General features: G+C 40.7%; 1 protein-coding gene across 8 annotated transcripts in view; it reads right to left on the bottom strand.

Annotated features, from left to right (window-relative positions):
* Nucleotides 1–24,927, bottom strand: part of FAR2 (fatty acyl-CoA reductase 2) — a 114,904-nt gene that overhangs the window by 29,720 nt on the left and 60,257 nt on the right. For 6 of the 8 annotated variants that reach the window (XM_083440825.1, XM_083440824.1, XM_083440820.1 and 3 more), the window contains one exon: nucleotides 17,044–17,267. In XM_083440825.1, the coding sequence (XP_083296951.1) occupies nucleotides 17,044–17,232 (189 nt within the window). In that variant the 5' untranslated portion in view covers nucleotides 17,233–17,267. Of the gene's footprint in view, nucleotides 1–17,043; nucleotides 17,268–23,716; nucleotides 23,939–24,927 lie in introns of those variants that run through there. The other 2 variants (XM_083440821.1, XM_083440823.1) reach the window with 2 other exon arrangements.

The following is a 24,927-nucleotide window of genomic DNA, read 5'->3' as shown; positions in this document are numbered from 1 at the left end:
ACAGACTGTCACATCTCCGAGTACCTGGTTCAACTATCTAAAACTCTCCCCAAATGAAATAGCTACTCCCCCAAGTCCAAACCACCCCCTTAAGTCCCCAAGAGCTATGGATAATCATTACCTTATGCAGCAGATGCCTACTGACAAACTTAATGGGAGTGTTTTTTTAGATGTAAAGGGGTCACTGGACTCCGTGGACCCAACAAATCTATACCATGGAGGGACAGAGAATTAAAGCTGCTGTCCTGGAACATTGCAGGATGGCGCGCAAAGAAAAACAATCAACAATTTGCAATGTTTCTTAAGCGATTCGATATCATCCTCCTGCAGGAGACCTGGTACAGCGACCCCATTCTGTTCAATGGGTATTCTTGCCACTCCCTACTTGCTACTCCATCTGTGAGGGGAGGTAGGCCTAGTGGAAGTTTAGCTAGCCTAATCTCCACAGAGCTTGAACATTCCTTAAAAGTCCTCCCAAACTGCAATTCACTAGCCACGGCAGTACTACTCAAATTTAAGAGAGATGCACTGGGAGTGGTCAATGTCTATCTGCCCCCCTGCCAAAAAAAATCTATAGTGAAAGCTAACTGGGCAGAGTTAGAGGCATTCTTAGAGTCCATAGAATCTTCCCACCCTTCTACACCGATCATAATCGGGCGGGGGGGATCTCAACGCCCGTATGGGAATTGATGATAACAATCTTCACAGCCAATATAATCAGATTCAGGACCCTGAAAGTCCAACTGAAGCAGGCGTTTCACGACTTTCTAAAGATAATAAATGTAATTTCTCGGGGCTATGTCTAGCCCAGGTCGCAAAAAGAAGGAAGCTGATGATATTAAACGGTAGTAGGGAAGAGGATCGTCCAGGGGAGTATACCCATTTTTCAAAGATGGGAGGAAGTGTAATAGACTATATTCTGATATCAAGATTCGCCTATAACTCTGTGTCGAAGTTTCAAGTGGGACATAACACCGAAAGCGACCACCTCCCACTAATTTTAGCGCTCAATGGCCCATCGTTTAACAAATCCACGGCTAACCTTTACTATACCCCCATTGTTAATTTGGGATCATTGGCTCCCAGAAGCATTAAATGGTCCCCCATGCTCAATACAGAGCTAACTCATCTCCTCCATTCGGAAGACATGAAGACCATCTACTCAGCCATTGTATCAGCTAATACCGGGGAAAAGGCCACGGACTTGTTCAACGAGTTATTAGCAAGACTAAGGACCTTCCTAACAACTGAGATACTTAATTCTGTTACAAAGCGGACAAAGGATCAAGAGAGATGGTTTGATTTGGAGTGTAGACAAGCAAGGAAACGTCTGAGATCAGCCTATAGGAATTACAGAAATATCGGAGCACCCTCGCTATTTATGGTCTACATCTATTTAAGACGAAATTACAAACAGCTATTAAAGGTAAAAAAACAAAAAGCCGAGAGATTGGCCTGGTGTAGTTTAGTGAAGGCCTCGAATGAGAAAGACTCAACCTCCTTCTGGCATACCATTAGGGGGCTCCTGGGCCAAGAGCGGATTGGTCCCACATGTACTGTAGAACCCCAGGAGTGGATGAAATATTTCCAAACCCTCTTCTATGACGACAAAGCTCAGCACAATGATCCAAGTGCCTACTCCGAGAATTTACCATATTGGCCTCCTGTCTCCATAGAGGAGGCGGGGAAACTAATTGCCCAACTGAAAAACAACAAAGCCCTGGGCATAGACTACATTCCAGCAGAGCTCATGAAGAACAATACCAGTTGGTGGGCTCCTATAATGGCGTCAATATTTACATACATCGATTCAACAGGCATAATCCCTGGTTGCTGGACAGAGGCAGTAATCATCCCAATCTATAAAAAGGGTCCTATGGCAGACCCATTAGCCTCCTTCCTATCCCCAGCAAATTGTATGCCAAACACCTCCACATCAAACTAATTGACTGGATGGAAACTGAGGCAGTTCTGGCAGAGGAGCAAGCCGGCTTCAGACAGGGCAGAACAACAATAGACCATTGCTTCGTATTAGCATATCTCATTGACAAATATGTCAATAAAACACGAGGGATTCTATACGCAGCATTTATTGACCTGAAGGCGGCCTTTGACTCGATTTCACGAGTCAAACTTTGGGCTAAACTCAATGCTACCAACATTGACAAAAGATTACTATTCTTGATAAATGTCTATATAAAGACTCCAAGTTATATGCAAGAACCTCAGTAAATGGGCAACTAATTGGCCCTGTACCAGCCACCAAAGGAGTCAAGCAGGGCTGCATTTTAGCCCCAGCCTTATTTAACTTATACATAAATGACATGGTCAAATACCTAACATCCCCGGAGTTTCATGCCCCCAAAGTGGCCGAAAAATCAATTTCAGCGCTCCTCTATGCGGACGACGCGGTTCTCTTATCACGAACTAAAGAAGGCCTCAAAAGGCTACTAAGAGAATTCTCAGCCTACTGCAGGAGAGATCAATTGGTGGTTAATCACCAAAATACTAAAGTCATGGTCTTTGCCAGGAGACACAGACATCACAGATGGGAGATGGACAATCAGCCAATAAAACAGGTCAAAATTTTCAAATACCTCGGAGTAGTTTTCCAGTCAACAGGGGCCTGGGAGGCCCATCATAAATATGTTAGGGAAAAAGCATCTCTAAGCGCCAAAATACTGTCTCGCTTTTACTTTACGAAGGGGGGCAGACATATCCCAGCAGCTCTGAAGGTTTTTCAAGCAAAACCCTTGGCGCAATTACTCTACGGGCCCAAATCTGGACGGGAAATCATTGCCACACACTTGAAACGGCCCAGTCTAAATTCTTAAGACAGATTCTAGCCATTCCACCATGCGTACCAAATGCGGCCCTACGGCTGGAGACTGGCCTCCTCTCTGTCGAGACCCGGACCTGGTTAAGAACATTCAACTATTGGCTTTGTCTAAATTTAAACCCATCCAGACTACTACCTCTAGTAGCACGAGATGCTCATAGAAGTCGGTGGTCCAAAGTAGTGCATCAAAAATTACTTACATGTGGCCTACAAGCACAGCATCTACTGAAAATGGGTCTCCCCAAGGCAAAAACCATTATTGATCAGCGCATGAAGGATATTGAGCAGCAGAATAATCTGGCCTATATTAAGAAATTTAGTGCTTGGTATGCTTATCTGCCCCCCTCCCACTTTGATTTTCGGACACCTTATCTGTCTACCTTAACCATTCCAAAACTCAGGCAGGCCTTTACACTGGCCAGACTAAATATGTTACCCTCAGCTGTTCTTGAAGGTAGATATCAAAAAATTCCATTCGAGAACTGGCTCTGCCCCTGTGGAGCTGGCTATGTAGAGACGGTGTCACATGTTCTCTTGTCCCTATATAAAGATCTCAGGGACGAGACCATTACGCCGCTCCTATCTGCCATCCCGGGCTGCTCTTGAGAAGCCAAATTGTTCTCACTCCTAGCCGACCAGAACAGCTCGACAACAGAGAAGGTTGCCAAATTTATCGAGAGAGCAATGAGACTGAGAGCTGTTATCTGAATGACACCAGTGTCGTCACCCGGATTCCTCGCCTAGGATCCTATGTTTATTATCATTATGTTTTTTTTAATTATTATTATTTTTACCTCTGCCAAGTTTTAAGAATTGAGATTATTAATTTACCTAGGGTTTTAATAGGTCACAAGATTTCATGGTAACTATATTTGTAATGTATCTTTGTTGGTGTTTGTCCTTTGATGCTATGGCCTGTCGGCTACGCAAATAAAGTCTACTTGTACTAGCTTAATGTGTCTGTATAAAAATCATAGAGGTCCATGTCTTGAATCCACTTTTCTGTGCCATGATGATGTTCCAAGTGATCTCTGATTTTTACTGTGTAGTGTATAGACATCAAAAGCTTTTATTTGATCACACACACACACACACACACGGAAATCCTATGGGAAAAAGCCATGTAAATTCATGATTATCTGCTTTTATTTATGAGATCCAATTTTTACCTTCATTTTGCATCCCTAAGGGATTTTTATCAAAATTCTCTTTCCCCCCCTTCAAATAATATTTATTAAGTTTCCAACAAATTAAACACAACACTGCAAAAAACAAACAAAAAAAACCATACAATACAATACATAATAAAAAAACAAACATAATAAAACAAACAAACAAAACAAAACAAAACAAAAACCATTTAAAATTTCAATTTCAACATCTTAACTTTCTTTCCCTTATTTCCTCGACCTCCTCACACCTCCCTTTTTGTATTTCACTTCTATTAATTGTTTCAGCAATTCCTTTCCATCTTCCTCTGTTTTCTATCCTATAATTGTCTTAACGCATTCTAACCATATTTTTACCTTTAATGCTCAATTAATCTATTTATACTTAATTCCACTTCCTGTCCATCTTCCCCGTTTTCTGTCCTATAATTATCTTAACACATTTTAACCTTATTTTCCTTTAATACTCTATTAATCAATTTATACTTAATTCCTTATAACATTTCTACTGAAGCCATATAACTTCATTCCAACGGGATTTTTATCAAAATTCTCTTTGAGTATGAATTTAAAAACCCCTAAAAATAAATAAATCTGCAGGCATGTATAAGAAAACATTCTACAAGAATAAATTATAGTGGGTGATATACAAAGAATAAGATGAAAACATAGTGTATTGTAGTTGCTGATCTGGAAATTTCATTCAGGTAATGATCATTCAGGTATGAAGAAAGAAAGAGAGACTAACTATTTTGAAGCAGTGTTAAATTTCATTATGAAAAGATGCAACTTACAAAACATTGTGGATAGGGTCCAAAGAACTCAACAGCATGGTGGCCACAGCAGGAGTTTGCTTGCAAATAAATGTTTCCAGAACAATTATTAACTCAATTAAAGGCAATTGAGTTAAGGCAGAAATGCATCAAGAATAATCTGCTCAAATATTTTTTCTCTCTAATTACTGCTGCTTCTTAAACTTATCTTTCAAGGAAAGGGGCAAAGACATAAGGAAATATTACACATATGCCCTAGAGGCCTCATCAGTGCTGTTTGGCAATTCTGCAGAACCTTTGCATTTGACCGGAGGGTCTTCTGAAGTTGTCCACAGTGCATGTCACTCTAAACCTACCGGAAATCCCTGAAGTCAGTCTTTGCATGTTTCTCTGGCCCTTGTCTGCTTTCTTTTGCTATGTAAACTCCCTGAAATGACCTCTTGCAGAAGTTATCTTAGGAAAGCACTACAGCCCAATGGCCTATCCAGGCGTTTGCAGAACTGTAAACTTAAAGAACAGTGGGGCTCTCTCTGGATAGAGCAAGGGAGTTTCTTTTGTTTTGGCTGCTTCTTGAACTGCTGAGCTGAGAGCCCAGCAAAAAGAGTGTTGACCAATGTACTAAGAGGTCTTGATTTCCAGGGAGAGAGATACAGTAGTGCCCCGCAAGACGAATGCCTCGCAAGACGGAAAACCCGCTAGACGAAAGGGTTTTCCGTTTTTCAATGCGCTTCGCAGGGCGAATTTCTCTATGGGCTTGCTTCGCAAGACGAAAATGTCTTGCGATTCTTGCGATTTTTTTTCTCTCCCCACCCCCTTTTTCTAAGGCACTAAGCTGCTAATAGCCTTTTAGCAGCTAATCCACTAATCCCTGAAACCTTTAATAGCCGCTAAACCGCTAATAACGCTAATAGCGCTAATCCGCTAATAGGGTTGCTTCGCAAGACAAAAAAACCGCTAGACGAAGAGACTCGTGGAACGGATTCTTTTCGTCTTGCGAGGCACCACTGTATTTTGGCAGGCAGCATTTTCTCACATCCCTAGAGAGCTAATTAATTTTATTTGCAGAAATGTCCATACCACCAACATTAAGAACAAATATGGTGGCCAGCAGCAGAAGATCAACAATAAAGTTGCATTAATGAAATCACAGAGGAAACCTCTCTGTTGTAGAGCAGGACCAGAGGGCTTGCATCTGATGGTGGGTCTCAAAAATAGATTAGGAAGCTGTTGGCATGCTGCCCACCCTGCGGCACAGCATCCTCTCTGACTGAGGTAGTTTCAAGCTTGGTGTTGGAGGAACCCTACATGATTATGCTGTGTGACTCCAACATCCATGTCAAGGCTGTTCTTGAACTAGCTAAGGATTTCATGGCCCCCATGGTCACCACGGGACTGTCTCAGGTTGTTACCAGCCTGGCACACAGAGCAGGAGATATCTTTGGTTTTTGCTCCTAGTGAAGTGAATAGTCTGTAACCAAAAGGCTGGCTAGCTGCAGCATCCCACTGTCATGGTCACACCAGTTTCTGGTTAAGTCTGGGCTTATGGCAGCTATGCCCCTTGGCACAGGTGGGTGACTCACTAAGATAGTCCATCCCCAGAGACTGGTGGATCCTGATGGAGACTTTCCAGAAGAGAAAAGGCAAGGCTGTTGTCTTGGGGAATGATGAGGGCTGTTGACATTATCGCTCTTTAGTTCCCCCTCCGGTGCTGCAGAGCCCATAAAGCTCCCTGGTATTTTAGTGAGCTGTGGGTAATGAAGAATCTTGGAGTACTGGGGGTTTTGATCCCCACTCTGAAACTGACCGAGCATGAAGCAGATAATATAATTGCACTTACCATGCAGCAACAAAAGCAGTGAAGAAGTTCTAATATGCTGCTTCTCAAGCATCCAGCAGAGCTTTTCTGGACTTTCTTGGTCTCCCCAGAGCTCTGGAGGCCTCCTGTGGCCATCTGGCCCACCATTTTGAGGACAAAGCCGCTCGGCTCTGTGGTGATTTAGATACTGCCATTACTGTTGCAGTCTGGTTGATGCAGTCAGTTTTATGCAGATGTTAAACAGCATGGGTGATAAGATCAAGTAAGTGAGTATAAAATCCCAAGTTTGCTATAGTAATGGGTGCATATTAATTTAAATTCAGGTATGTCAGATAAAAAGGATGTGTACTGCACTTTAGGAAACAAATACAGTGGTACTATTTCAACGAAAGTTTGATTAAGCTACAGCCAAATCCGCATGAACAAAATTTTAACAATGTTAGGGAGGTTGGTTTTGTTTTTTGTGCAGAAGTGGTAAAAAATATTCAGGAATTATTTTCAATGTTAAGGTAAAATTATGCTTTATTACATATTTTCTCTGGATGATCTTAATTAAAAATGTAGTTTTGTTTTGTTTTTCACACTCCGAAGAGAACAAAGCCTCACAGCTCAAAATGAACTAGAAGGTTATGTCAGTCTTAAGCAGGCTCTCAAACAGTTACTGGAAAAATAAGGAGCAATATAGTTATCCAAAACCAATGGACTTAACCATTACTTAAATGCCTTCCAGACATTTGTGGTTGCCCTCCTGCCACTGGCATCACTGCAGCTTATCTGGACAGAACTGGGCTGGTCCTGTGTGGGCACCAGATTTGGAGCGCCAATCCAAATAAGCTGCAGCTGCGATTCATGTGCCAGGAAGGTGGTTCTGCTGCTCCACCCAGAAACACTGACCACCCCTACTTCAAGAAATACAGATTCAATTACTGCTCTGGTCATTTCTGAGGAAAAGACCGTAGTTTTATGATGATTGCTAGGAGGCTTGGCTGTGTAGACCTTGGTCTGCAAGGCACTTTGCTGCTCTAAACCAAGAACGCAGATTAGAGTTACAGGTGGCGACCATTTTAGGTGCATTCAATAGATGCGCAATCACTAACCCACAAGTCCTTTTGGACCCAGAAGGCAGAATGGGGGTGGGGCAGAACAGGGTGGGGGGGTGTGCTTACAGTATATGCACTCCAACACATATGGGGGGCAGGAAAGGAACCACCATGTGAAATGGTTGTGAACTTTACTTAGCAGATTTAAAAAAGGTAAAGGTACCCCTGCCCATATGGGCCAGTCGTGTCCGACTCTAGGGTTCTGCGCTCATCTCACTCTAGAGGCCGGGAGCCAGCACCAGCACAGCACACGGAAATGTCGTTTACCTTCCCGCTATAAAGCGGTACCTATTTATCTACTTGCACTTAGGGGTGCTTTCGAACTGCTAGGTGGGCAGGAGCTGGGACCGAAAGACAGGAGCTCACCCCGCTGCGGGGATTTGAACGGCAAGTCCTAGGCACTGTGTCCCCCAGCACAGATTTAGTTATGTCTTAACTGTTTCAGATCTCGAGTAGGTACTCTTTGTAAGTTGAATGCAGGTCTAAGAGACTATGAATATTCTTCCATGTTTTACATGTTTTAAATACAGTATTGATGTGCCTCTGAATATCAGCTGCTAGAGAGCAGAAGCAGGGAGAGTGCTGTTGTGCTTTTAAAAAAAGGTAAAGGACCCCTGACAGTTAAATCCAGTCATGAACGACTCTGGGGTTGCGGCACTCATCTTGCTTTACTGGCCAAGGGAACCAACGTTTGTCCACAGACAGTCATGTGGCCAGCATGACTAAGCCACTTCTGGCGAAACCAGTGCACGGAAACACTGTTTACCTTCCCGCTGGAGCGGTATGTATTTACCTACTTGCACTTGTGTGCTTTCGAACTGCTAAGTTGGCAGGAGCTGGGACTGAGCAATGGGAGCTCATCCCATCATGGGGATTCGAGCCGCGACCTTCCGATTGACAAGCCCTAGGCTCAGTGGTTTAGACCACAGCACCACTCTCATCCCGTTGTGCTTTTAAACATATCTAATTATGTTAGTTTATCACTGATGTGTCTGCTGCCCTGGGCTCCTTTTGGAGGAAGGCAGAGAGACAAATTTATACTGAGTTTTGAAAATATAAAATACACATAAAGATGCAAAATGACAATTTCACTTCAGTTCACATTCTTTGCTTGTTTGAATCACCCCCTTCATTTCCAACTTCTTAATTATATTTGTGTCATTTACAAAAACACTCCCATCCAGAAAGACGCTTGTGAGGCTGACAGCTGAAAAGAAGATCCCTCATTCATAGATCTCTGTCAGCTAACTCTCTAAACAACTGTGGTGCTAAATTTTCAGATACTGCTGCCTGCCATCCTCTTCCAATCCAGCCATGAACTGGTTACTCTGATAATCTTTCCCAGTGCTTTGCAACTATTATTCTCACAGCTGCAAGCATGAAAATTATTAACTCCTGATTTACCTGGTTGATCTCCCGGTAATGGCAGATGGGAGCTCTTTCGGCTGAAAGAGCCCCAGTGCAGTGAAGCAAGGGGAGACCACAAGAGTGACGCGGTCCCCCGAAAGAAACCTCAGATTGGGCATTCTGAGGACCTGGTCATCCGGTAGGTGCCTTTTGGTGACTCCCCCACTCCCCGGTAAGCTCGTAAGAGCCCCGAGAGTGAGTGGGATCGGAGACACGGCACATCGGAAACGACTGCTTCCATCACAGTGCGAAGCTCCGAGTCTGGCGATCGTGAGCAGCCAATTCCTTAAAAAAAAAAGGACTTAACATTTGGAACTGTAAGTAAAGGATAAAGTTCAAATTTGACCAAGATTGGAAGAGAAAAGGGATTTAAAAACGGAGGTTGATCCCTTTTGTTGAATTAAAGTAGAGTCGGTAAATGAGGACCGAAGCCTCAAGAATAAAAAGACTCTTTGAAAGTTTGCAAGCTCAATATAATGCCCCCCTTCTGCAGGGGGAAGGGGGAAAAACTATTTTAAATTTTAAACCCTGCGAGACTGTGAATTACTGTAAAGAAGTTCCTTCATTCTGCAGCGGACCTCCTGGTAGGGAAAGGCTAGACTCCATTGTGACGTCACAATGGAAGACGAAACATTCGACTTTCGTTTCCATTGATTCTATGACTTTGTATCCTTCTGCGGTCTGGACTCATTTTAAAGTAGCTAAAGAAGTATCTGTTACTGTTGCTAAACTCCAAAAGGGATTTGAATTTTTTTTCTTATTTTTACAGCCTGTCTTTTTATAATAAGGAACAGGAGGGCTGCTGGCTGCCTGGGCTGGCATCTGTGGGACTGGTGGTGGGAATCTGTTTTTCTCTCTCATTCCACTAAGCTGTGAGACTGACCTTGAAATTCCTGAGCAACGATGTGTGCTGAAAAAGCACATAAGGGAGTGGCTCTAAAAGTGCCTTTGAGGAATCGGTAATGCTTTTATTGAATGAAATTAGAGACAACACAAATCGTAATACAGAAGGTATTAAAAGATTGGATAAAAAGTTTCAAGATTTAAGTGCTGAATTGAAAGAGGTGAAGACTGAGATTACATCACATGAAACAAGGTTGGCAGAGCTTGAGACAGAGTGTCGGATTTGGAAAGATTACAATATGAAAATGCAAATTCGATTGCATTTCTTCAAATGAAGGAAAGGGAATCTCATCTAAGATTGAGAGGGGTCCCTCAATTGCAAGAAGAGCAAATTAAGGAGTGTTTGACAGACCAATTTGTGGCGTGGTGAGATCTGAAAAAGGAAGAAGTTGAAAAAGGAAGAATATTTGGCCCCCAAAAGGATTCAAAAATAACTCACGACTGCATAGTGGTCTTTAATACAAAGGAACAAAGAGATACCATTTTGGGACTGCATTATAAAAAAGGTTTAAAAATTCAGGAGAAACCCATCATTCTTTTTAAAGAAATTCCTAGACACTTCTTGAACCTGAGATCCAATTTCACAGAATTGGCAAACGTCTTGAGGAGGAAAATATTTTTATCAGGTGGGAATTTACCATGTTTTGGAAAAGCAGAATTTGGATGTAATATGTTTACAGGAAACACACACTAGACTACATAGAAAAATTTTATCAAATAAAAAACTTGGTCAAGAATTTATTTCTTCAGATAAAGTGAAAAAAAGAGGAGTGGTTTTTTAAGTCAAAGAAAAATGGAATCCAAAACTGATCTTCAAAGATGAGGACAGAAGATACATTGAGTGGAACTTACAGCACAAGGCGATAAATATTTGTTACTGGGAATCTGTATGATGGCAAATCAGAATTCTTTAAGAACTTGGAAACAAGTCTTTTGGAACACTTGGATTACAAATTAATTTTAATGGGAGATTTGAATGGAGTGGCATCTACTTTAATGGACAGAACACAGAGACAGAAAATACTGAATGCTGGCAGATTACCTAAGACTTTCTTTGAAATAACTGATAAATTCGACCTGTCAGACATATGGAGAGTTAGGAATCCAACTGAAAAAGGCTTCACATTTTTTCAGGTCCAAACCATTCATTCTCAAGAATCGATTATTTATGGATATCCAGAGGCTTGGTTCCTAAAGTATCTAAAATGGAAATTTGCCCTAAAACCTGCTCAGATCCTATTGCAGCTTTTATGGAATTGAAAACGTCCCTACAGGTTTCTTTCAGATGGAGAATGAATGATGATTTGTTGAGGAGTACCCAAATTGTAAATAAAGCCCCAAAAGCCCTAAAAGACTATTTTGAAATCAATATGAACCAGGGAATGGAAACAAGGGTAATGAGAGGATTCAGATACTTTATTCGGCTATAAGCCCACAAGGTAAAACCAATCAATAAATAAAATAGCATTTTACATTCTAAAATATCAACTAAAATATTTCAAGGCGTAATCTCCTTCACATTATGTACCATCTCTAGATATACCATATTGTGGCCTTGAGTATAAGGATGGTGGATAAATTTACTAGATTTTTAATAGTCATGCAGCATTCCATGAAGTCTTTTATATGAAAGAACTGAATTCAGGAATCTGGCAACCTGTAATGTTCTATAAGAGTCAATGTCCTGGAGTAGATAGGCAAGATGTAATTCAGGTGGTTTAGCAACAGTTTCCAAAATGATTGAACTCAGAATCCTTGATCGGGGAACAAAATATAAAGGACAATTAAACAAGATATGATAAAGGGATTCTATTGATTTGTTGTCACATGCGCATAAAACAGAGGTTTTACCGTTAGAAAATCTATTGCTCAACACGTTTGAGGGGAACACATTAAATCTGGCTCTAACAAAAGCGAATCTATGCGACGCAACCGATAAGGTAGACAGATATCGAGGTATCTGGGACATAAATGTAATGCCCTGATTTATTGGGGAACATGTACCTCCGCCTGTAGTAAGATTTTGTTGCAAATCAACCTCCTCCAATCTTTGTTTAATGACCTTTTTTGCTGTAATTAGATCTAAATTTAGTATATCGGAAGGAGAGATTCCATAAGACAATAGTTTGGAGTGGATTTTTGTTGCCCATGAATGAGAGGATTTCTCATTCAACAAAATTCAGTTAGGAGAAGGATACAGAATGAGAAAAAAGATAAAATTTTGGAACAACTAAAAGATAAAGAGAAGAGGCAACCCGAAGAATTTGCAAACACAAAGGGAAATTAAAGCCTTACAGCCTCAGTACTCATAGATTATTAACCAAGAAATAGAATGGAAATTAAGGAGGATGAGACAAAAGAACTTTGAATTTGCAAATAAATGTGGGAAACTTTTAGCTTGGCAATTAAAAAAGAGGCAAAAACAAAGTACTATTACAAGTATCGTAATGGAAGGAAAGTCTGTGGAGAACCCTGTGGACACAAGAAGATGTATTACAAACAACTGTATAAAAAGAAGAAAGAAGATCACGCTAAAATTGAGCAATTTATTAGAACTAACGGTTTGCAGAAGATTCCCGAGGGTAAAAATATCCTACTAAATGACCTAATTACAAGACAGGAAGTGGAATACGCAATAAACTCAAGGCAACTTGGCAAGGCCCTGGGACCAGATGGTCTATCAGCAAAATATTACAAGATACTGAAAGACTGGCTTATTCAACCACTGTTAGAAGTTTGCAATAAGATTATAGGAGGAGGCAGACCACCTGAAACCTGGCAGGAAGCCTATATTACTCTGATTCCAAAACACGATCAAGATAGATCCAATGTCAATAATTACAGACCAATCTCCCTACTTAATGTGGATTATAATTTTTTTGCAAATATACTGGCCAACAGGCTAAAGAAGTTTATGTCGGAATATATCCAAAAGGACCAGGCAGGGTTTCTGCCTGGAAGACATATGAAAGATAATATTAGGAACATTGTAGACGTTTTGGAAAACTTGAAAGCAAGAAAGAACTGTAAAGCAATGTTAATGCAGAGAAAGCCTTTGACAATGTATCTTGGAGTTTCATGTCACATAACTTAGAAAGTATGGGGGTTGGTCAAGAGTTTTTAAATGGGATTAATGTGATTATCATGAACAAAGAGCTAAAATTATAGTAAATAATGTGGTATCAGAGGAAATTAGAATTGAGAAGGGAACCAGGCAAGGGTGCCCACTTTCCCCTCTGCTGTTTATTTCAGTCCTTGAGGTCTTGTTAAGTATGATAAGAAAAGATGAACAAATTAAAGGTATTGTAGTAGGATCTAAACAGTATAAATTAAAAGCCTGATGACTTAGTATTGACATTACAGGATCCAGACTCCAGTGCAGTAAAAGCACTGGAGATGATACAGGAATTCGGACAGGTGGCGGGATTTAAGTTAAACAAGAGCAAAACCGAAGTTTTAGAGAAAAATCTGGACAATGAGGAAAGAAAATTACTACAAGAAAAGACGGGCCTAGTCTTTGTGAAAAAAGTTAAATATCTGGGAGTTAATTTGTTGGGGGAAAATTATATAAAGATAACTATGAGAAATTATAGAATGAAATTAAGAGAGATCTGGAGATATGGTTGAATTTGAAATTGTCATTAATGGGCCGGATTTCAGTGGTTAAGAGGAATGCATTGCCAAAGATGTTATTTTTGTTTCAAGCCCTCCCAATTATTGACAATGTGAAATGCTTTAAAGAATGGCAGAAAGCTTTATCTAGATTTATCTGGCAGGAGGAGAAACCCAGAATTAAATACAAATTACTAACGGATTCAGGAGAAAGAGGGGGATTTTCCCTGCCAGATTTGAAGATCTATTTTGAAGCAGCAGCGCTTTGCTGGATTAAGGAATGGATACCACTAGAGGATACCAATGTCTTAGATTTGGAGGGTATGATAAAGTAAAGGCCCATAATGCTTTTAAAAACCATGTAATTAGGAAATCTCTGTATAATGTGTGGATAAAATATAAAGATCTCTTAGAAAGGAAGACACCCAGATGGCTCTCGCCAGTGGAGGCAAAGGCCCAGAAAAAGTTAAATATGGAAACCAAGTGGTTGAGATATTCAGACCTGCTACTGGAAGACAAAGAAGGTTATAAATTAAAACAATTTGATCAAATTAAAGATAAGATAAATTGGTTACATTATCACCAGTTCAATGAATTGTATAAATTAGATAAGAAAAAATGGTTTTGCTTCAGAAAAAACTAAGTTGGAAACAGAGTTGTTAGACTCTAAAGTTAAAAAATTGCCTAAAATGTATAATTTATTGTTGAAATGAACAAGGATGAACAAGTTAAATCTGTGATGATAGATTGGGCAAGATATGTAGGACACAACATAATGTTTGAAGACTGGGAAAGATTGTGGAAGAAAGGGGTCAAGTTCACTGCATGTACGATGTTAAAGGAAAATATTATGAAAATGATGTATAGATGGTATTTGACCCCTGTAAAATCCCTGTAAAAATTAGCAAAGATTTACGACAACAGTGATAATTTATGTTGTAAATGTAAAGAAAAGGAGGGTACTTTTTATCATATGTGGTGGATCTGCCCCAAGGTGAAAGACTTCTGGGAGAAGATTTATAATGAACTGAAAAAAATGTTGAAATATACATTTACAGTGGTGCCTTGCAAGACAAAAAGAATCCGTTCCGCGAGTCTCTTCGTCTTGCGGTTTTTTTCATGTTGCGAAGCAAGCCCATTAGCGGATTAGCGCTATTAGCGCTATTAGCGGTTTAGCGGCTATTAGCGGCTATTAAAGGCTTAAAGGATTAGCGGATTAGCTGCTAAAAGGCTATTAGCGGCTATTAAAGGCTTAAGGGATTAGCGGATTAGCTGCTAAAAGGCTATTAGCGGCTTAGATCAGCTGATAAGTGGCTTAGATCAGCTGTTAAGCGGCTTAGAGATCAGCTGTTAAGCGGCTTAGCGAACAGCTGTTAAGCGGTTTAGGGGCTTGGGAAAAAGGGGGGGGGGAGGGAAAAAAAAACCCCAGGAATCGCAACACATTTTCGTCTTGCGAAGCAAGCCCATAGCAAATTCGTTTTGCGAAGCACCTCCAAAACGGAAAACCCTTTATTCTAGCGGGTTTTCCGTCTTGCGAGGCATTCGTCTTGCGGGGCACCACTGTATTAAGAAACCAGAGGCCTTTCTTCTTGGAATAACAGGTTTGGAATTGCCCAGAAAAGATGTCAAATTGTTTTTGTATGGCACAACTGCAGCAAGAACCTTGTTAGCTAAGAATTGAAAAACATAAGACGTTCCAACAGTGGAGGAATGGCAGATGAAGATGATGGATTTTTTCGGAGCTGGCCGACCTGACTGGAAGAGTCTGTGACCAGAAGGAGGAGTACCAGGAGGATTGGAGGAAATTTAAAGATTATTTAGTTAAGTGTGTTAAAATAATATAATTGGAAAAGCTTGCAAACATCAGATAGGTTTAGGATTTAATTATGTAATCTTAGGAATTAATATGTTTAAAGCTAAAATAGAAAGAGAGAACGATGCAAAGTGATTAAGTTAATTTTATGAGAAAAATGGCTTTGGAAAACTGTTAAAATGATACACACTGAAATTCAACTAGGGGGATTTGAGGAAGTCATTTAACAATGTCACTAAGCTTGGTTTAAATATGGTTAAGATTTATGTTTGTTTAAATTTTTTTGGAAAATCAATAATTTTTTGGGGGGAAAAAAAGAAAATAAAATTATTAACTCCTTATGTAAAATCTGAGCCTTAGTAGCTGGAAATATAGATAACGAAGCCAACTGAAGATAAGGGATTATTACTTGTCCTGTTCAGTATTATATAGTGCAGAATGGCAGCAGGTGTACCAAGTTGCCTCCAACATTGTGGGTCACGCATGTGTGACGTCACACACGTGCAGCCGCCACCCAACCAGGCCAGGCCAACTTGGCCTGCCACCACCCCACCACCAGCTGCCTTACCTTTGTTGGAGGATGTCCCAGTGAGAAGACACTTCCTGCTGGTGCATCTTTGACAGAGATCACCAGAGCGCTTTCCTGGAGGGTGCTCTGGCGTTCCTCAAAAGGACGTGCCAGGTGAAGATGCTTCCCCCTGACAGGTCCTTTGGAGGACTGCAGTGGAATCTTTGGGGGGGGGCTTCTTGACAATATTGGGGGCCCTGGCACCGATGGTGGGGGGGTTGTGACAGGACTCACCAGAACAGAGCACCAGCATGTTGTACTGACACCCTTGATCAAGATATACCAGCATCTCATTTTTTTTTACAAAACCCCCCACTCACCACTATTTGATACATGCAGATATAAAATATATTCAAAAGAAACTAATATTGATACCACAAATGCTAAAGTGAAAAAAAACACCCTACCACATATTGTATAGTTAGTCTTTTCATTCACAGCCTCTCCAATGTCTTGGAGAGAGGCTGTTACAAACAAGCTGAAGTTTCACATCTGAGAATTTGCTGTGACTGAAACCAACACAAGCCATTGTTGAGTCCATCCATACACAATCTTAATGGATAGTTACTCCAAGGTCAGATTCCCATGCCACTTTAAAATTTGCATTGCCATTGTTTTCTGACACTGGCATATTTGAGAAGTAAGGAGAACTCACCTACAGATTGATATTGCATTTAAAATAAAATACCACCCCACCAGTCCTGTATATTCTGGGTTTTCTGTGAGGAGATGCAAGCTAGACATTGCATGCAAGGTGCTAAAATGAGATGAGCAGAGGGCAATGGAGATTCAATCCAGCCCCCTACTGCCTCCAGTGACCTACTGCCTTTACAGACTTCGATTTTCCATGCGTATGTGGTCTAGTATCTGACCACGGGGCATTATTAAAGCAAGACTCCTATTGGGGATTTCAGTGACTAACGGCCAACATATCTATGGTGAAATGATGTAGATTATATGGGAAATAGGGACATGGTAACCCTGAGGTGCCAAGGCACAAGACACTGCTGCCATAGATTCCCATATAAAGTTAAATGTCTTACCTTACACTTCACCATATCCTGCACTCTCTCTTGCGTTGATTGTCCAGACTTGGGTCTCACAAGAATATAAATACTTTTCACATCAGGGCTGCAATACAACAGCTTTTCCACTAGCACTTTGCCCATAAAACCTGTGGCTCCAGTAACAAGTACTGACTTTCCATTGTAGTAGGATGCAATTGATGACATGTTGCTTTCAGTTTCCAGCTTCTTTGTGGAGGTATCTAGCAGAAAGATGGAATAATGCAAGGTGTTAGATGTCTGAAAATTCTGGATCATGGTTCGGAGTAGTATTGGCACTGTTTAGGCCACTGATGGCCAAACTTGGTGCTCCAGCTGTTTTGGGACTACAACTCCCATCATCCCTAGCTAACAGGACCAGTGGTCAGGGATGATGGGAACTGTAGTCCCAAAACAGTTGGAGGGTGAAGTTTGGCCATCACTGGTTTAGGCCGTACCTTCTGCTAAAATTAGAGGACAGCAAAGAAGAAAATTCTATATTAACAGAAGAGCAGGCTGGTTTTAAGAAATGAAGATCAACTACAGAGAACCACTATCTAAACCACTATCTCAAGGCAATTTACATTTAAAATGATTAAAAACAAAGAGAAAAACTCCCAAACCCAAATACATTTAAAACAAGACTAAAACAAAAGATTTCTCTTTCTAAAACAATATAGTACAGAGCTCGACACAGGAGCCATGAAGGTCAATCACTCATCCTCCCACCCACAAGGGCAGGGGTGGGGGGTGGATTCAGCCTGTCCTGCTCCAACACCCCTGGAAGCAATGCCACTGGTAAATCCCTGGCCTGGCTGCAGGGCATGGTGAAAGTTCCTGCGAAGCACGGGAGCGGACCACAGGGTAGCAGTCTTCACTCCAGTTCACTTCCAGCCCTTAGGGCTCATCCACACTTATCTATTGTCCCACACTTTCTAGGCACAGGTCAGCACTTCAAAGCACCATGTCCAAGCATTTTTTGGCAGGTATTGGCACTTTCCCCGCAAAAACCCACTCTTTATTGCTGAATCAGAGGAAATGGCAATCCATGAATTGCATTCGTTCTGATTGAAGAGTAAAGAGTGGATTTTTGTGGGGAAAGTGCTGGGCCAAAAAATAAAAAGTGTTCTTACATGGTGCTTTGAAGTGCCTAGAAAAGTGGCAGAAAAGGAAGTCTGGAAGTCTGCCATTCCCTTAGAATGGCAAGGTATTTTGTATCTTCCACTCACACTAGTTTGCATGGCCGACCTGTGTGGACAAAGAAAGGTCCATTCATCCGAGCACACCATTTGATTATACATTTTACCTTTAGAAAAAAACCCAATTTTGAAAAATCAGTTGCACTAAAATGATTTTTAAATTCCAGTGTTAAAAAAATGGGGCAAGGAAGACACAAAATTGAAAAAAATATGATTGTATAAATGGAACAGCACACACACACACACACACACACACACACGTGCACACATATAAAAATTGTAAGATTGATTTTAAAATGTAGCTAAAATGAGTCTGACTGGAACGGTAACAGCTGAAGTTATGTCAACAGAGATGCAGGATAAGCTCAAATCCTGCACAATAAATCAATGCACACCATCAAAATCTAGTCTCTTAAGAAGAAGAAAATTGCAGTGCAAAGACAACCTGACTGCTCAAGATCCTTGTATGAATTTACAAAGCCCTGAAGAACTTCGGTCCAGGGCACCTTTGGAACCACCTGACGTGATGGCTTCAGAAGAGGACTGGGTGAATTCATGGAGCCAGGCTATCTGTGGCTCCTAGTCATGACAGCTATGCCCTGTCTCCACAGTCAGAGGTGGTCATGTTTCTAAATACCAGTTGCTGGAAGCCTCAGGAGGGGAGAGGGCTCTTGTGCTTGAGTCCTGCTTGTGGGTTTCCCACAATGGGTATCTGCGTGGCCATTCCTGTGAGAACAGGAAGCTGGACTAGATGGGTCATTGGACTGATCTTTTGAACACTTATATCCTAGTTTGATCACTGAGGTCACCTGTAGGAGTGCTGAGCTGGTGAAACTGGTTTGTCAACAACATGAAACTGACACCTGTGGAATGCTCTTCCAATAGTTAATGCCTTCCGTATTAAATTTTTAATGATTGATGAAAACGTTTCTATGATACCAGACCTATGCAAACAATTAAAAAAGGTGTTTTCTGTAACAGTTAACTGGTGATCTGTAATTTAAATTTTTTAGGTGGCTTTTATATATATTTTTTAAAGTTACATAACTTTATTGAAATTCATAAATAACATAAATAATATACATAATATACACCCTCTTAATTCGACAAAAATGAAAACAACCATGTACTAATATTATTCTTTGAATTCAGAAAAATTAAACTTCATTTAAATTTATAGTCTCTTTTTTCCAATCTTTTTACTAACATGAAATACACTTCCTATCATTCCCCAATGCAAACTTTCTTTCTAGTGTTGAATGTACTTATTATTATCTTACTCTTTCTGTATTTTCTAATACCTTCTTACAACAGTTTGTATTCATTACCTTATTTCTTAACAATTACTTTAAACAAGGGTCATTCAAATGCTGCCATAAATATTATACCACTATTATATTTCTGTATACACTATTATATTTCTTATACATATCCCATTTTTGAATAAATAATTGTCTTGTGTTGCCTCTTAGTCTATTGGTCAATTGCGCCATTTCCGCACATTCCTGTAATTTGCCTTGCCAATCTGATAAAGTTGGAACTTTCCCCCCTTTCCAATTCATTGCAACCAGTGTTCAGACTGCAGCCGTGGCATATAGGAAGATTTCTCTTAATTCTTTTAGGGGTTTTTTGGGGGAATTTGGAACCTAAAATACCCAGTAGGAAGGCCTCTGGCTTTTTTAAGAATCTTAACATAAGATCTTTTTCAGCTCATCATAAATAAGATTCCCAAACTCTCTGATCTTTCTGCATGTCCACCACATATGGTACATATCTCCATTACTTTCACTGCACTGCTAACAGTTATTCAATATTTTTTTTAATGTATTTTTTATTAAAGATTTTCTTGATTTACAGAAGTATGTGTAATTTCTCGTATTTTTTCCATGTAACATTTTTACAAATCAGTTTCATTTGTTGAGACATTAGGAAGAAAAGGGGGAAAGGGGTGGAGGGGAGGAAAGATGGGTGGGGGTGGGGTTGGGTTGGGGTGGCAATGTTTCTATTTTACTTAATATATGTAGGGTTTGGTGTCAAGCTATTCAATATATTTTTGTACACCTTTGAAAGCTTTGATGGGGTGAGATACCATTTGTATTGCATCTTTAGCATGTTTTCTTTAATGGTGTAACATGCCGTAAATTTCATGTTTGCTTTCCAGAGCGTTTCCCATGTCTTGAGCCCATCTAAGAAGAAAAATATGAAAGGAAGGTGGATGACATATAATTCCTTGTTGATAGATGACGGTAACCAAATAAATCTTAGAAGCTATGAGGAAATAAAAGATCAGCCCTCAGGATGGCTAGAATATCAACTCCAAGAGACATTTTTTTTTAAAGCAAGATTTTAAAAATGGCTTTGCCACTGAGCCCTCTAAATTTGAAAAAGAATTACTAAATAACAAAGTTAAGATAATATCAAAGATGAGGAGGAGGTGAAGGTGGTTTTTATATAAAATTGTTGTCCAACTGCATAATGGACAAACAACTTTCTGAAATATATTGTAGATTTTATGTATGGCTTTTGATTTATTGTAGCATCACTGGTGGAGGAAGAGGAGAGCGGGGGGAGTGCACCGCCCCGGCAGCGCGATCCCAGTAGGGTGCTATCGCGGCTGCCCCCAAGCCCACGCTGTGTGCCTCGCCCCCAGGATGCACGCCAGCCCCGCCCCTGCCTCTTCTCCATCCCCGGTGCCGGAGCATGAAGCTCCGCCCCTGTGTAGCATGCCAAGTTTATTGATGGTTATCCAAGCACTGCTTAAAAATGATCCTTCATTGGAGGTTTTAAAGCAGAGGTTGGATGGCCGTCTTTCATGGATGCATTGCAGGGGGTTGAACTAGATGACCCTCAGGACCGCTTCCAACCCTACAATTCTATTACTACTTGCCTGGAAGGAAATTGGTCAATCAGTGTTTGAAATAACTAAATAAACTTCAGAGACATTCATTCATAATCATTTTGCACTAGATGGTCCTTCAGGTCCCTTTCAACTCGACAATTATATGATCCTATGAACATTTTATTGAAGAAATTTGATCTCTGTATTCAGTGGCAAATCTCAGAGAATGCTGCATTCTGTACTAAGCTTCTTTATATCACATTGTATCTAAAGATCATCTTTTTTATCATTACTGTACCAGTAAACTGCAAAATCTATTTGCCCTGTGATCACTGTACATTGGGGATTAATATACAGGCTTCTAGGAGCACACACTTATTTTCCCCACAATGATTTTTTTCTCAAATTAAACTAGGGATTTTGGATTATGGAGAAAGTCTAAAGGTATAATCATTTAACTTTGTGTGCAACTTTGAAGACCAAGGTAATCTTAACCTAAATTCTAGAAAGGAGGACTGCAGCACTGAATTCCCCAAGCAATCATGTGCTGCAGGTGTGTAGGGGGAATATTGGGTTTATTGTGCCCATTTTAGAGTGAACCTCTCTAAACTTATATTTCACTGTTGGCAGTGCTTTTTTTCTTTTAAAAAATGTTTAGGGGTACTCTCATTTTCCTACTCATATTGAAATACTGTCCCTCAATGAGGCCAAACTTAGATTCACAAAATATTTAGGAGTATGTGTACCCTTGCGTCTCCCCAGAAATAAAGCACTGACTGTGGGTAATAAATTACAAATATATTTTTTAATATCCATATTTTTAAAAAGTGCGGTATGCTTTTGTAATGAAAATGGAGAAAAACACAAAATATAAACTTATTTCTGAAAAGTCAGATTTCCCCCTTTTAATGTGCTCTTAAACCAGTCCCCCCCCCCCATCTGTACATATATCTCTGCAGAAAACAAGAACATGCATTATTTTGGATGAAGTGCAGCAGACACAGGAGTCTAAGGCTCTGGCTCAGTTCACATAATCAGCAGAATCAATACAAAAAGTTTTTCATAGATGCAATATTTGAACATTGCCCCACAAAGAATACCACTACCTTGCACATTGAAAAACGGCTTATGAGGTAGACAGCTAGGCTGAAACATAATCATAGCATGCTAGTTTTCTGTGTGCATGGAGTTTCTTGGGAGGGAATATTCAAAACACCACTCTATCCTCCCTCCCCACCCCCAAAGTTCAGGAAAAAGTTTATTTTGTGACTCTGATGGTTATATGCACTAGTTCTCTGTACAAGACAAATGCCACATATGAAATGACCCACAGTCTTTCCATGGATTAAGTGCCAATTCACATCATGTGTGATTGTTTATTTTTATTTATAAAATATAATTATACTTCAATTTCATTTTTAAAAAAATCAAAGACATTTACAACCATTGTTGTTCCTGTTGACATCTGTTTGACTTGAGAGACAATGGAGTGCACCTCTGGAAGTGAAGTGAAATCACTGTGTTAGCAGCACCAAAGTGCTGGATACTCTCCAGGATACTAGCCTGGGCTGCCCAGACAACAAGACCACCCTCTCGGCCTCGATGATGTGGTCCATAGGAAAGCAGAGCAATACATTTGGCACCACCTTGGCTGCAGCAGTTGCTGAAAGGTGGCGTACAAAGTGCCACCCAACCGTCTTAGAGACTGCACTCTGGATTTGTATAGGCTTTACTCCTTAACCTTTCTTTCAATATGTCCCGCAAGGCAGTGGAAATTTAGGATCAGAGTTTTCCTTCTGTTAGATGGGATACCTTCCCGGGTGGATGAGACCCATCTGCCCCTCACTTCACTCTACTGTATGTGTAGAAACCACCTTCTTGATTTTTGGACTCACTATTGGTCTTGTTCACTTAATCTGCCAGAGCCTGTCCTCGCATGCAGGGGAAGTCCCTAACTCAGGGTTTGAGACCCAACCGAGGGTTTGAGACCCAACAGCTACCCTCATATGGTTTAGCTGGCCAGTCAAAGCCATATCCTGGGGTATGGTCACTGTGGCATGCAGACAGCATGTTCCATCAACATCTCTTTTTCTTGGATGATCAGGTGCAAAAGAGGACAGGCTTCTGCCCTTTTAAAGAGGAAAGAGGATGTTTCAACAGCTGCAGTTTCCATGACAAACTATACCTTCCAGAAGTTCCCTCTTCTATGTAACTATCAAAGTCACAGGGAGCTTGACCTCTTTTGCATCTGGGCATTGTGCATTTATCCGGGGGGGGGGGGGGGGGGAGTCAGATGCAAAACAAGGTCTGCCTCCAGCAAGTTTTGCATAGGCATAGGTCTGAATGAACATATAGCTCAGGTTCACTATTATTTATACTGTGGTCCTTCTGTCACTTCAATTCTGTGAGGGATGTCAGACAAGAGAAAATGATTTACCAAAGACTGCCCATGGCTAAACAGGGATTTTAACCCAGACTCCCCAACCAAATCCAACAGCCTCTCAGCTGAAGGACTCCAGGCTTACAAATAAGTCCACAAAATTTACAAGCCCACGAATATCTTTAGTAGCGGTGGGGCAGTGGGGGGAGGACCCATTCCCATCCATTTTAGAAAAAAACTCCCCAGCCTGCTCACCTGGAAGCATTCTTTACTCACCAGAGGTAAGTGGCTATTTGTAAGCTTGTAGTACCGTGTCTTGCGTACATGCCCAGGCTAAGGAACTGCCGTGCCACTTCCTCTGGATCAAGTTGGGTGGTAATTGCTGAAGTTTCTTTTAATCTCTTAATAATCTCCCAAAGCCTGCATCATTGTCTCTGTCATCAGGATCAACCTATGGAATGGTCCTGGCAAATGATGTAAGCAGCTTTTGCATAATTCACCATAGCCCAACTATAATTTATAGGGATAGGTTTCATAATTGTACAATTCTAATTTCACCCTCCTACACTTGGTAACACAACTGGGAAGTTGCTAAATCCCAGTTGAGTATGCAATCCAATGGAGAGAAAGTATCAGTTAGGGATGGGCAAGATATTCAAGGATGCATTTAAATCTCAGTCTTCATGAGGATTAAAAACAACATCACCAAATTGCTACAAAATGGAGAACTAAATTTAAGACTAGAAAAATGAGAAACAATGAACTTTAACTGACAAATCCTTCCACCCCTTAAATGTGATTCAGGCCAATGCATTTCAGTTGCAAAGGCATTGTAACACAAAGGAATGCTGCATGTTTCCTTTGTAGTTGTTACAAAACATTTCCTGGCCTTGTTCTGTTCTGTGATTATAATCAAAATGCCAAATTAACCCTAATTACTTCACCTGCAAAGTTCTTGCTTCACATTCCTGCAATCCTATACACTTATATAGAAGTAAACCCCAATGAACACAGTAGGTAACTTCAGGGTAAACTTCCATAGTACTGTATTGTAACTCAGTTTTCAGAAATTAAGTATCTTTGACAATTGTCCCAATTTTAAATAAATTGTATGAAGGATTATTGTGAAGAGATTCAGTTATATAGCATTGGTATAAGGTAAGCAAAGGTAAAGGGACCCCTGACCATTAGGTCCAGTTGTGTCTGACTCTGGGGTTGTGGCGCTCATGTCGTTTTATTGGCCGAGGGAGCTGACGTACAGCTTCTGGTCATGTGGCCAGCATGACGAGGCCGCTTCTGGCAAACCAGAGCAGCGCACGGAAATGCTGTTCCCCTTCCCGCCAGAGCGGTACCTGTTTATCTACTTGCACTTTGACGTGCTTTCAAACTGCTAGGTTGGCAGGAGCAGGGACCGAGCAACAGGAGCTCACCCCGTCGCAGGGATTCGAACTGCCGACCTTCTGATC

Source organism: Podarcis tiliguerta, assembly GCF_965153285.1.
Source record: "Podarcis tiliguerta genome assembly, chromosome: 5".
NCBI classification, from domain to species: domain Eukaryota; kingdom Metazoa; phylum Chordata; class Lepidosauria; order Squamata; family Lacertidae; genus Podarcis; species Podarcis tiliguerta.
This window is presented reverse-complemented; position numbering and strand designations above follow the sequence as displayed.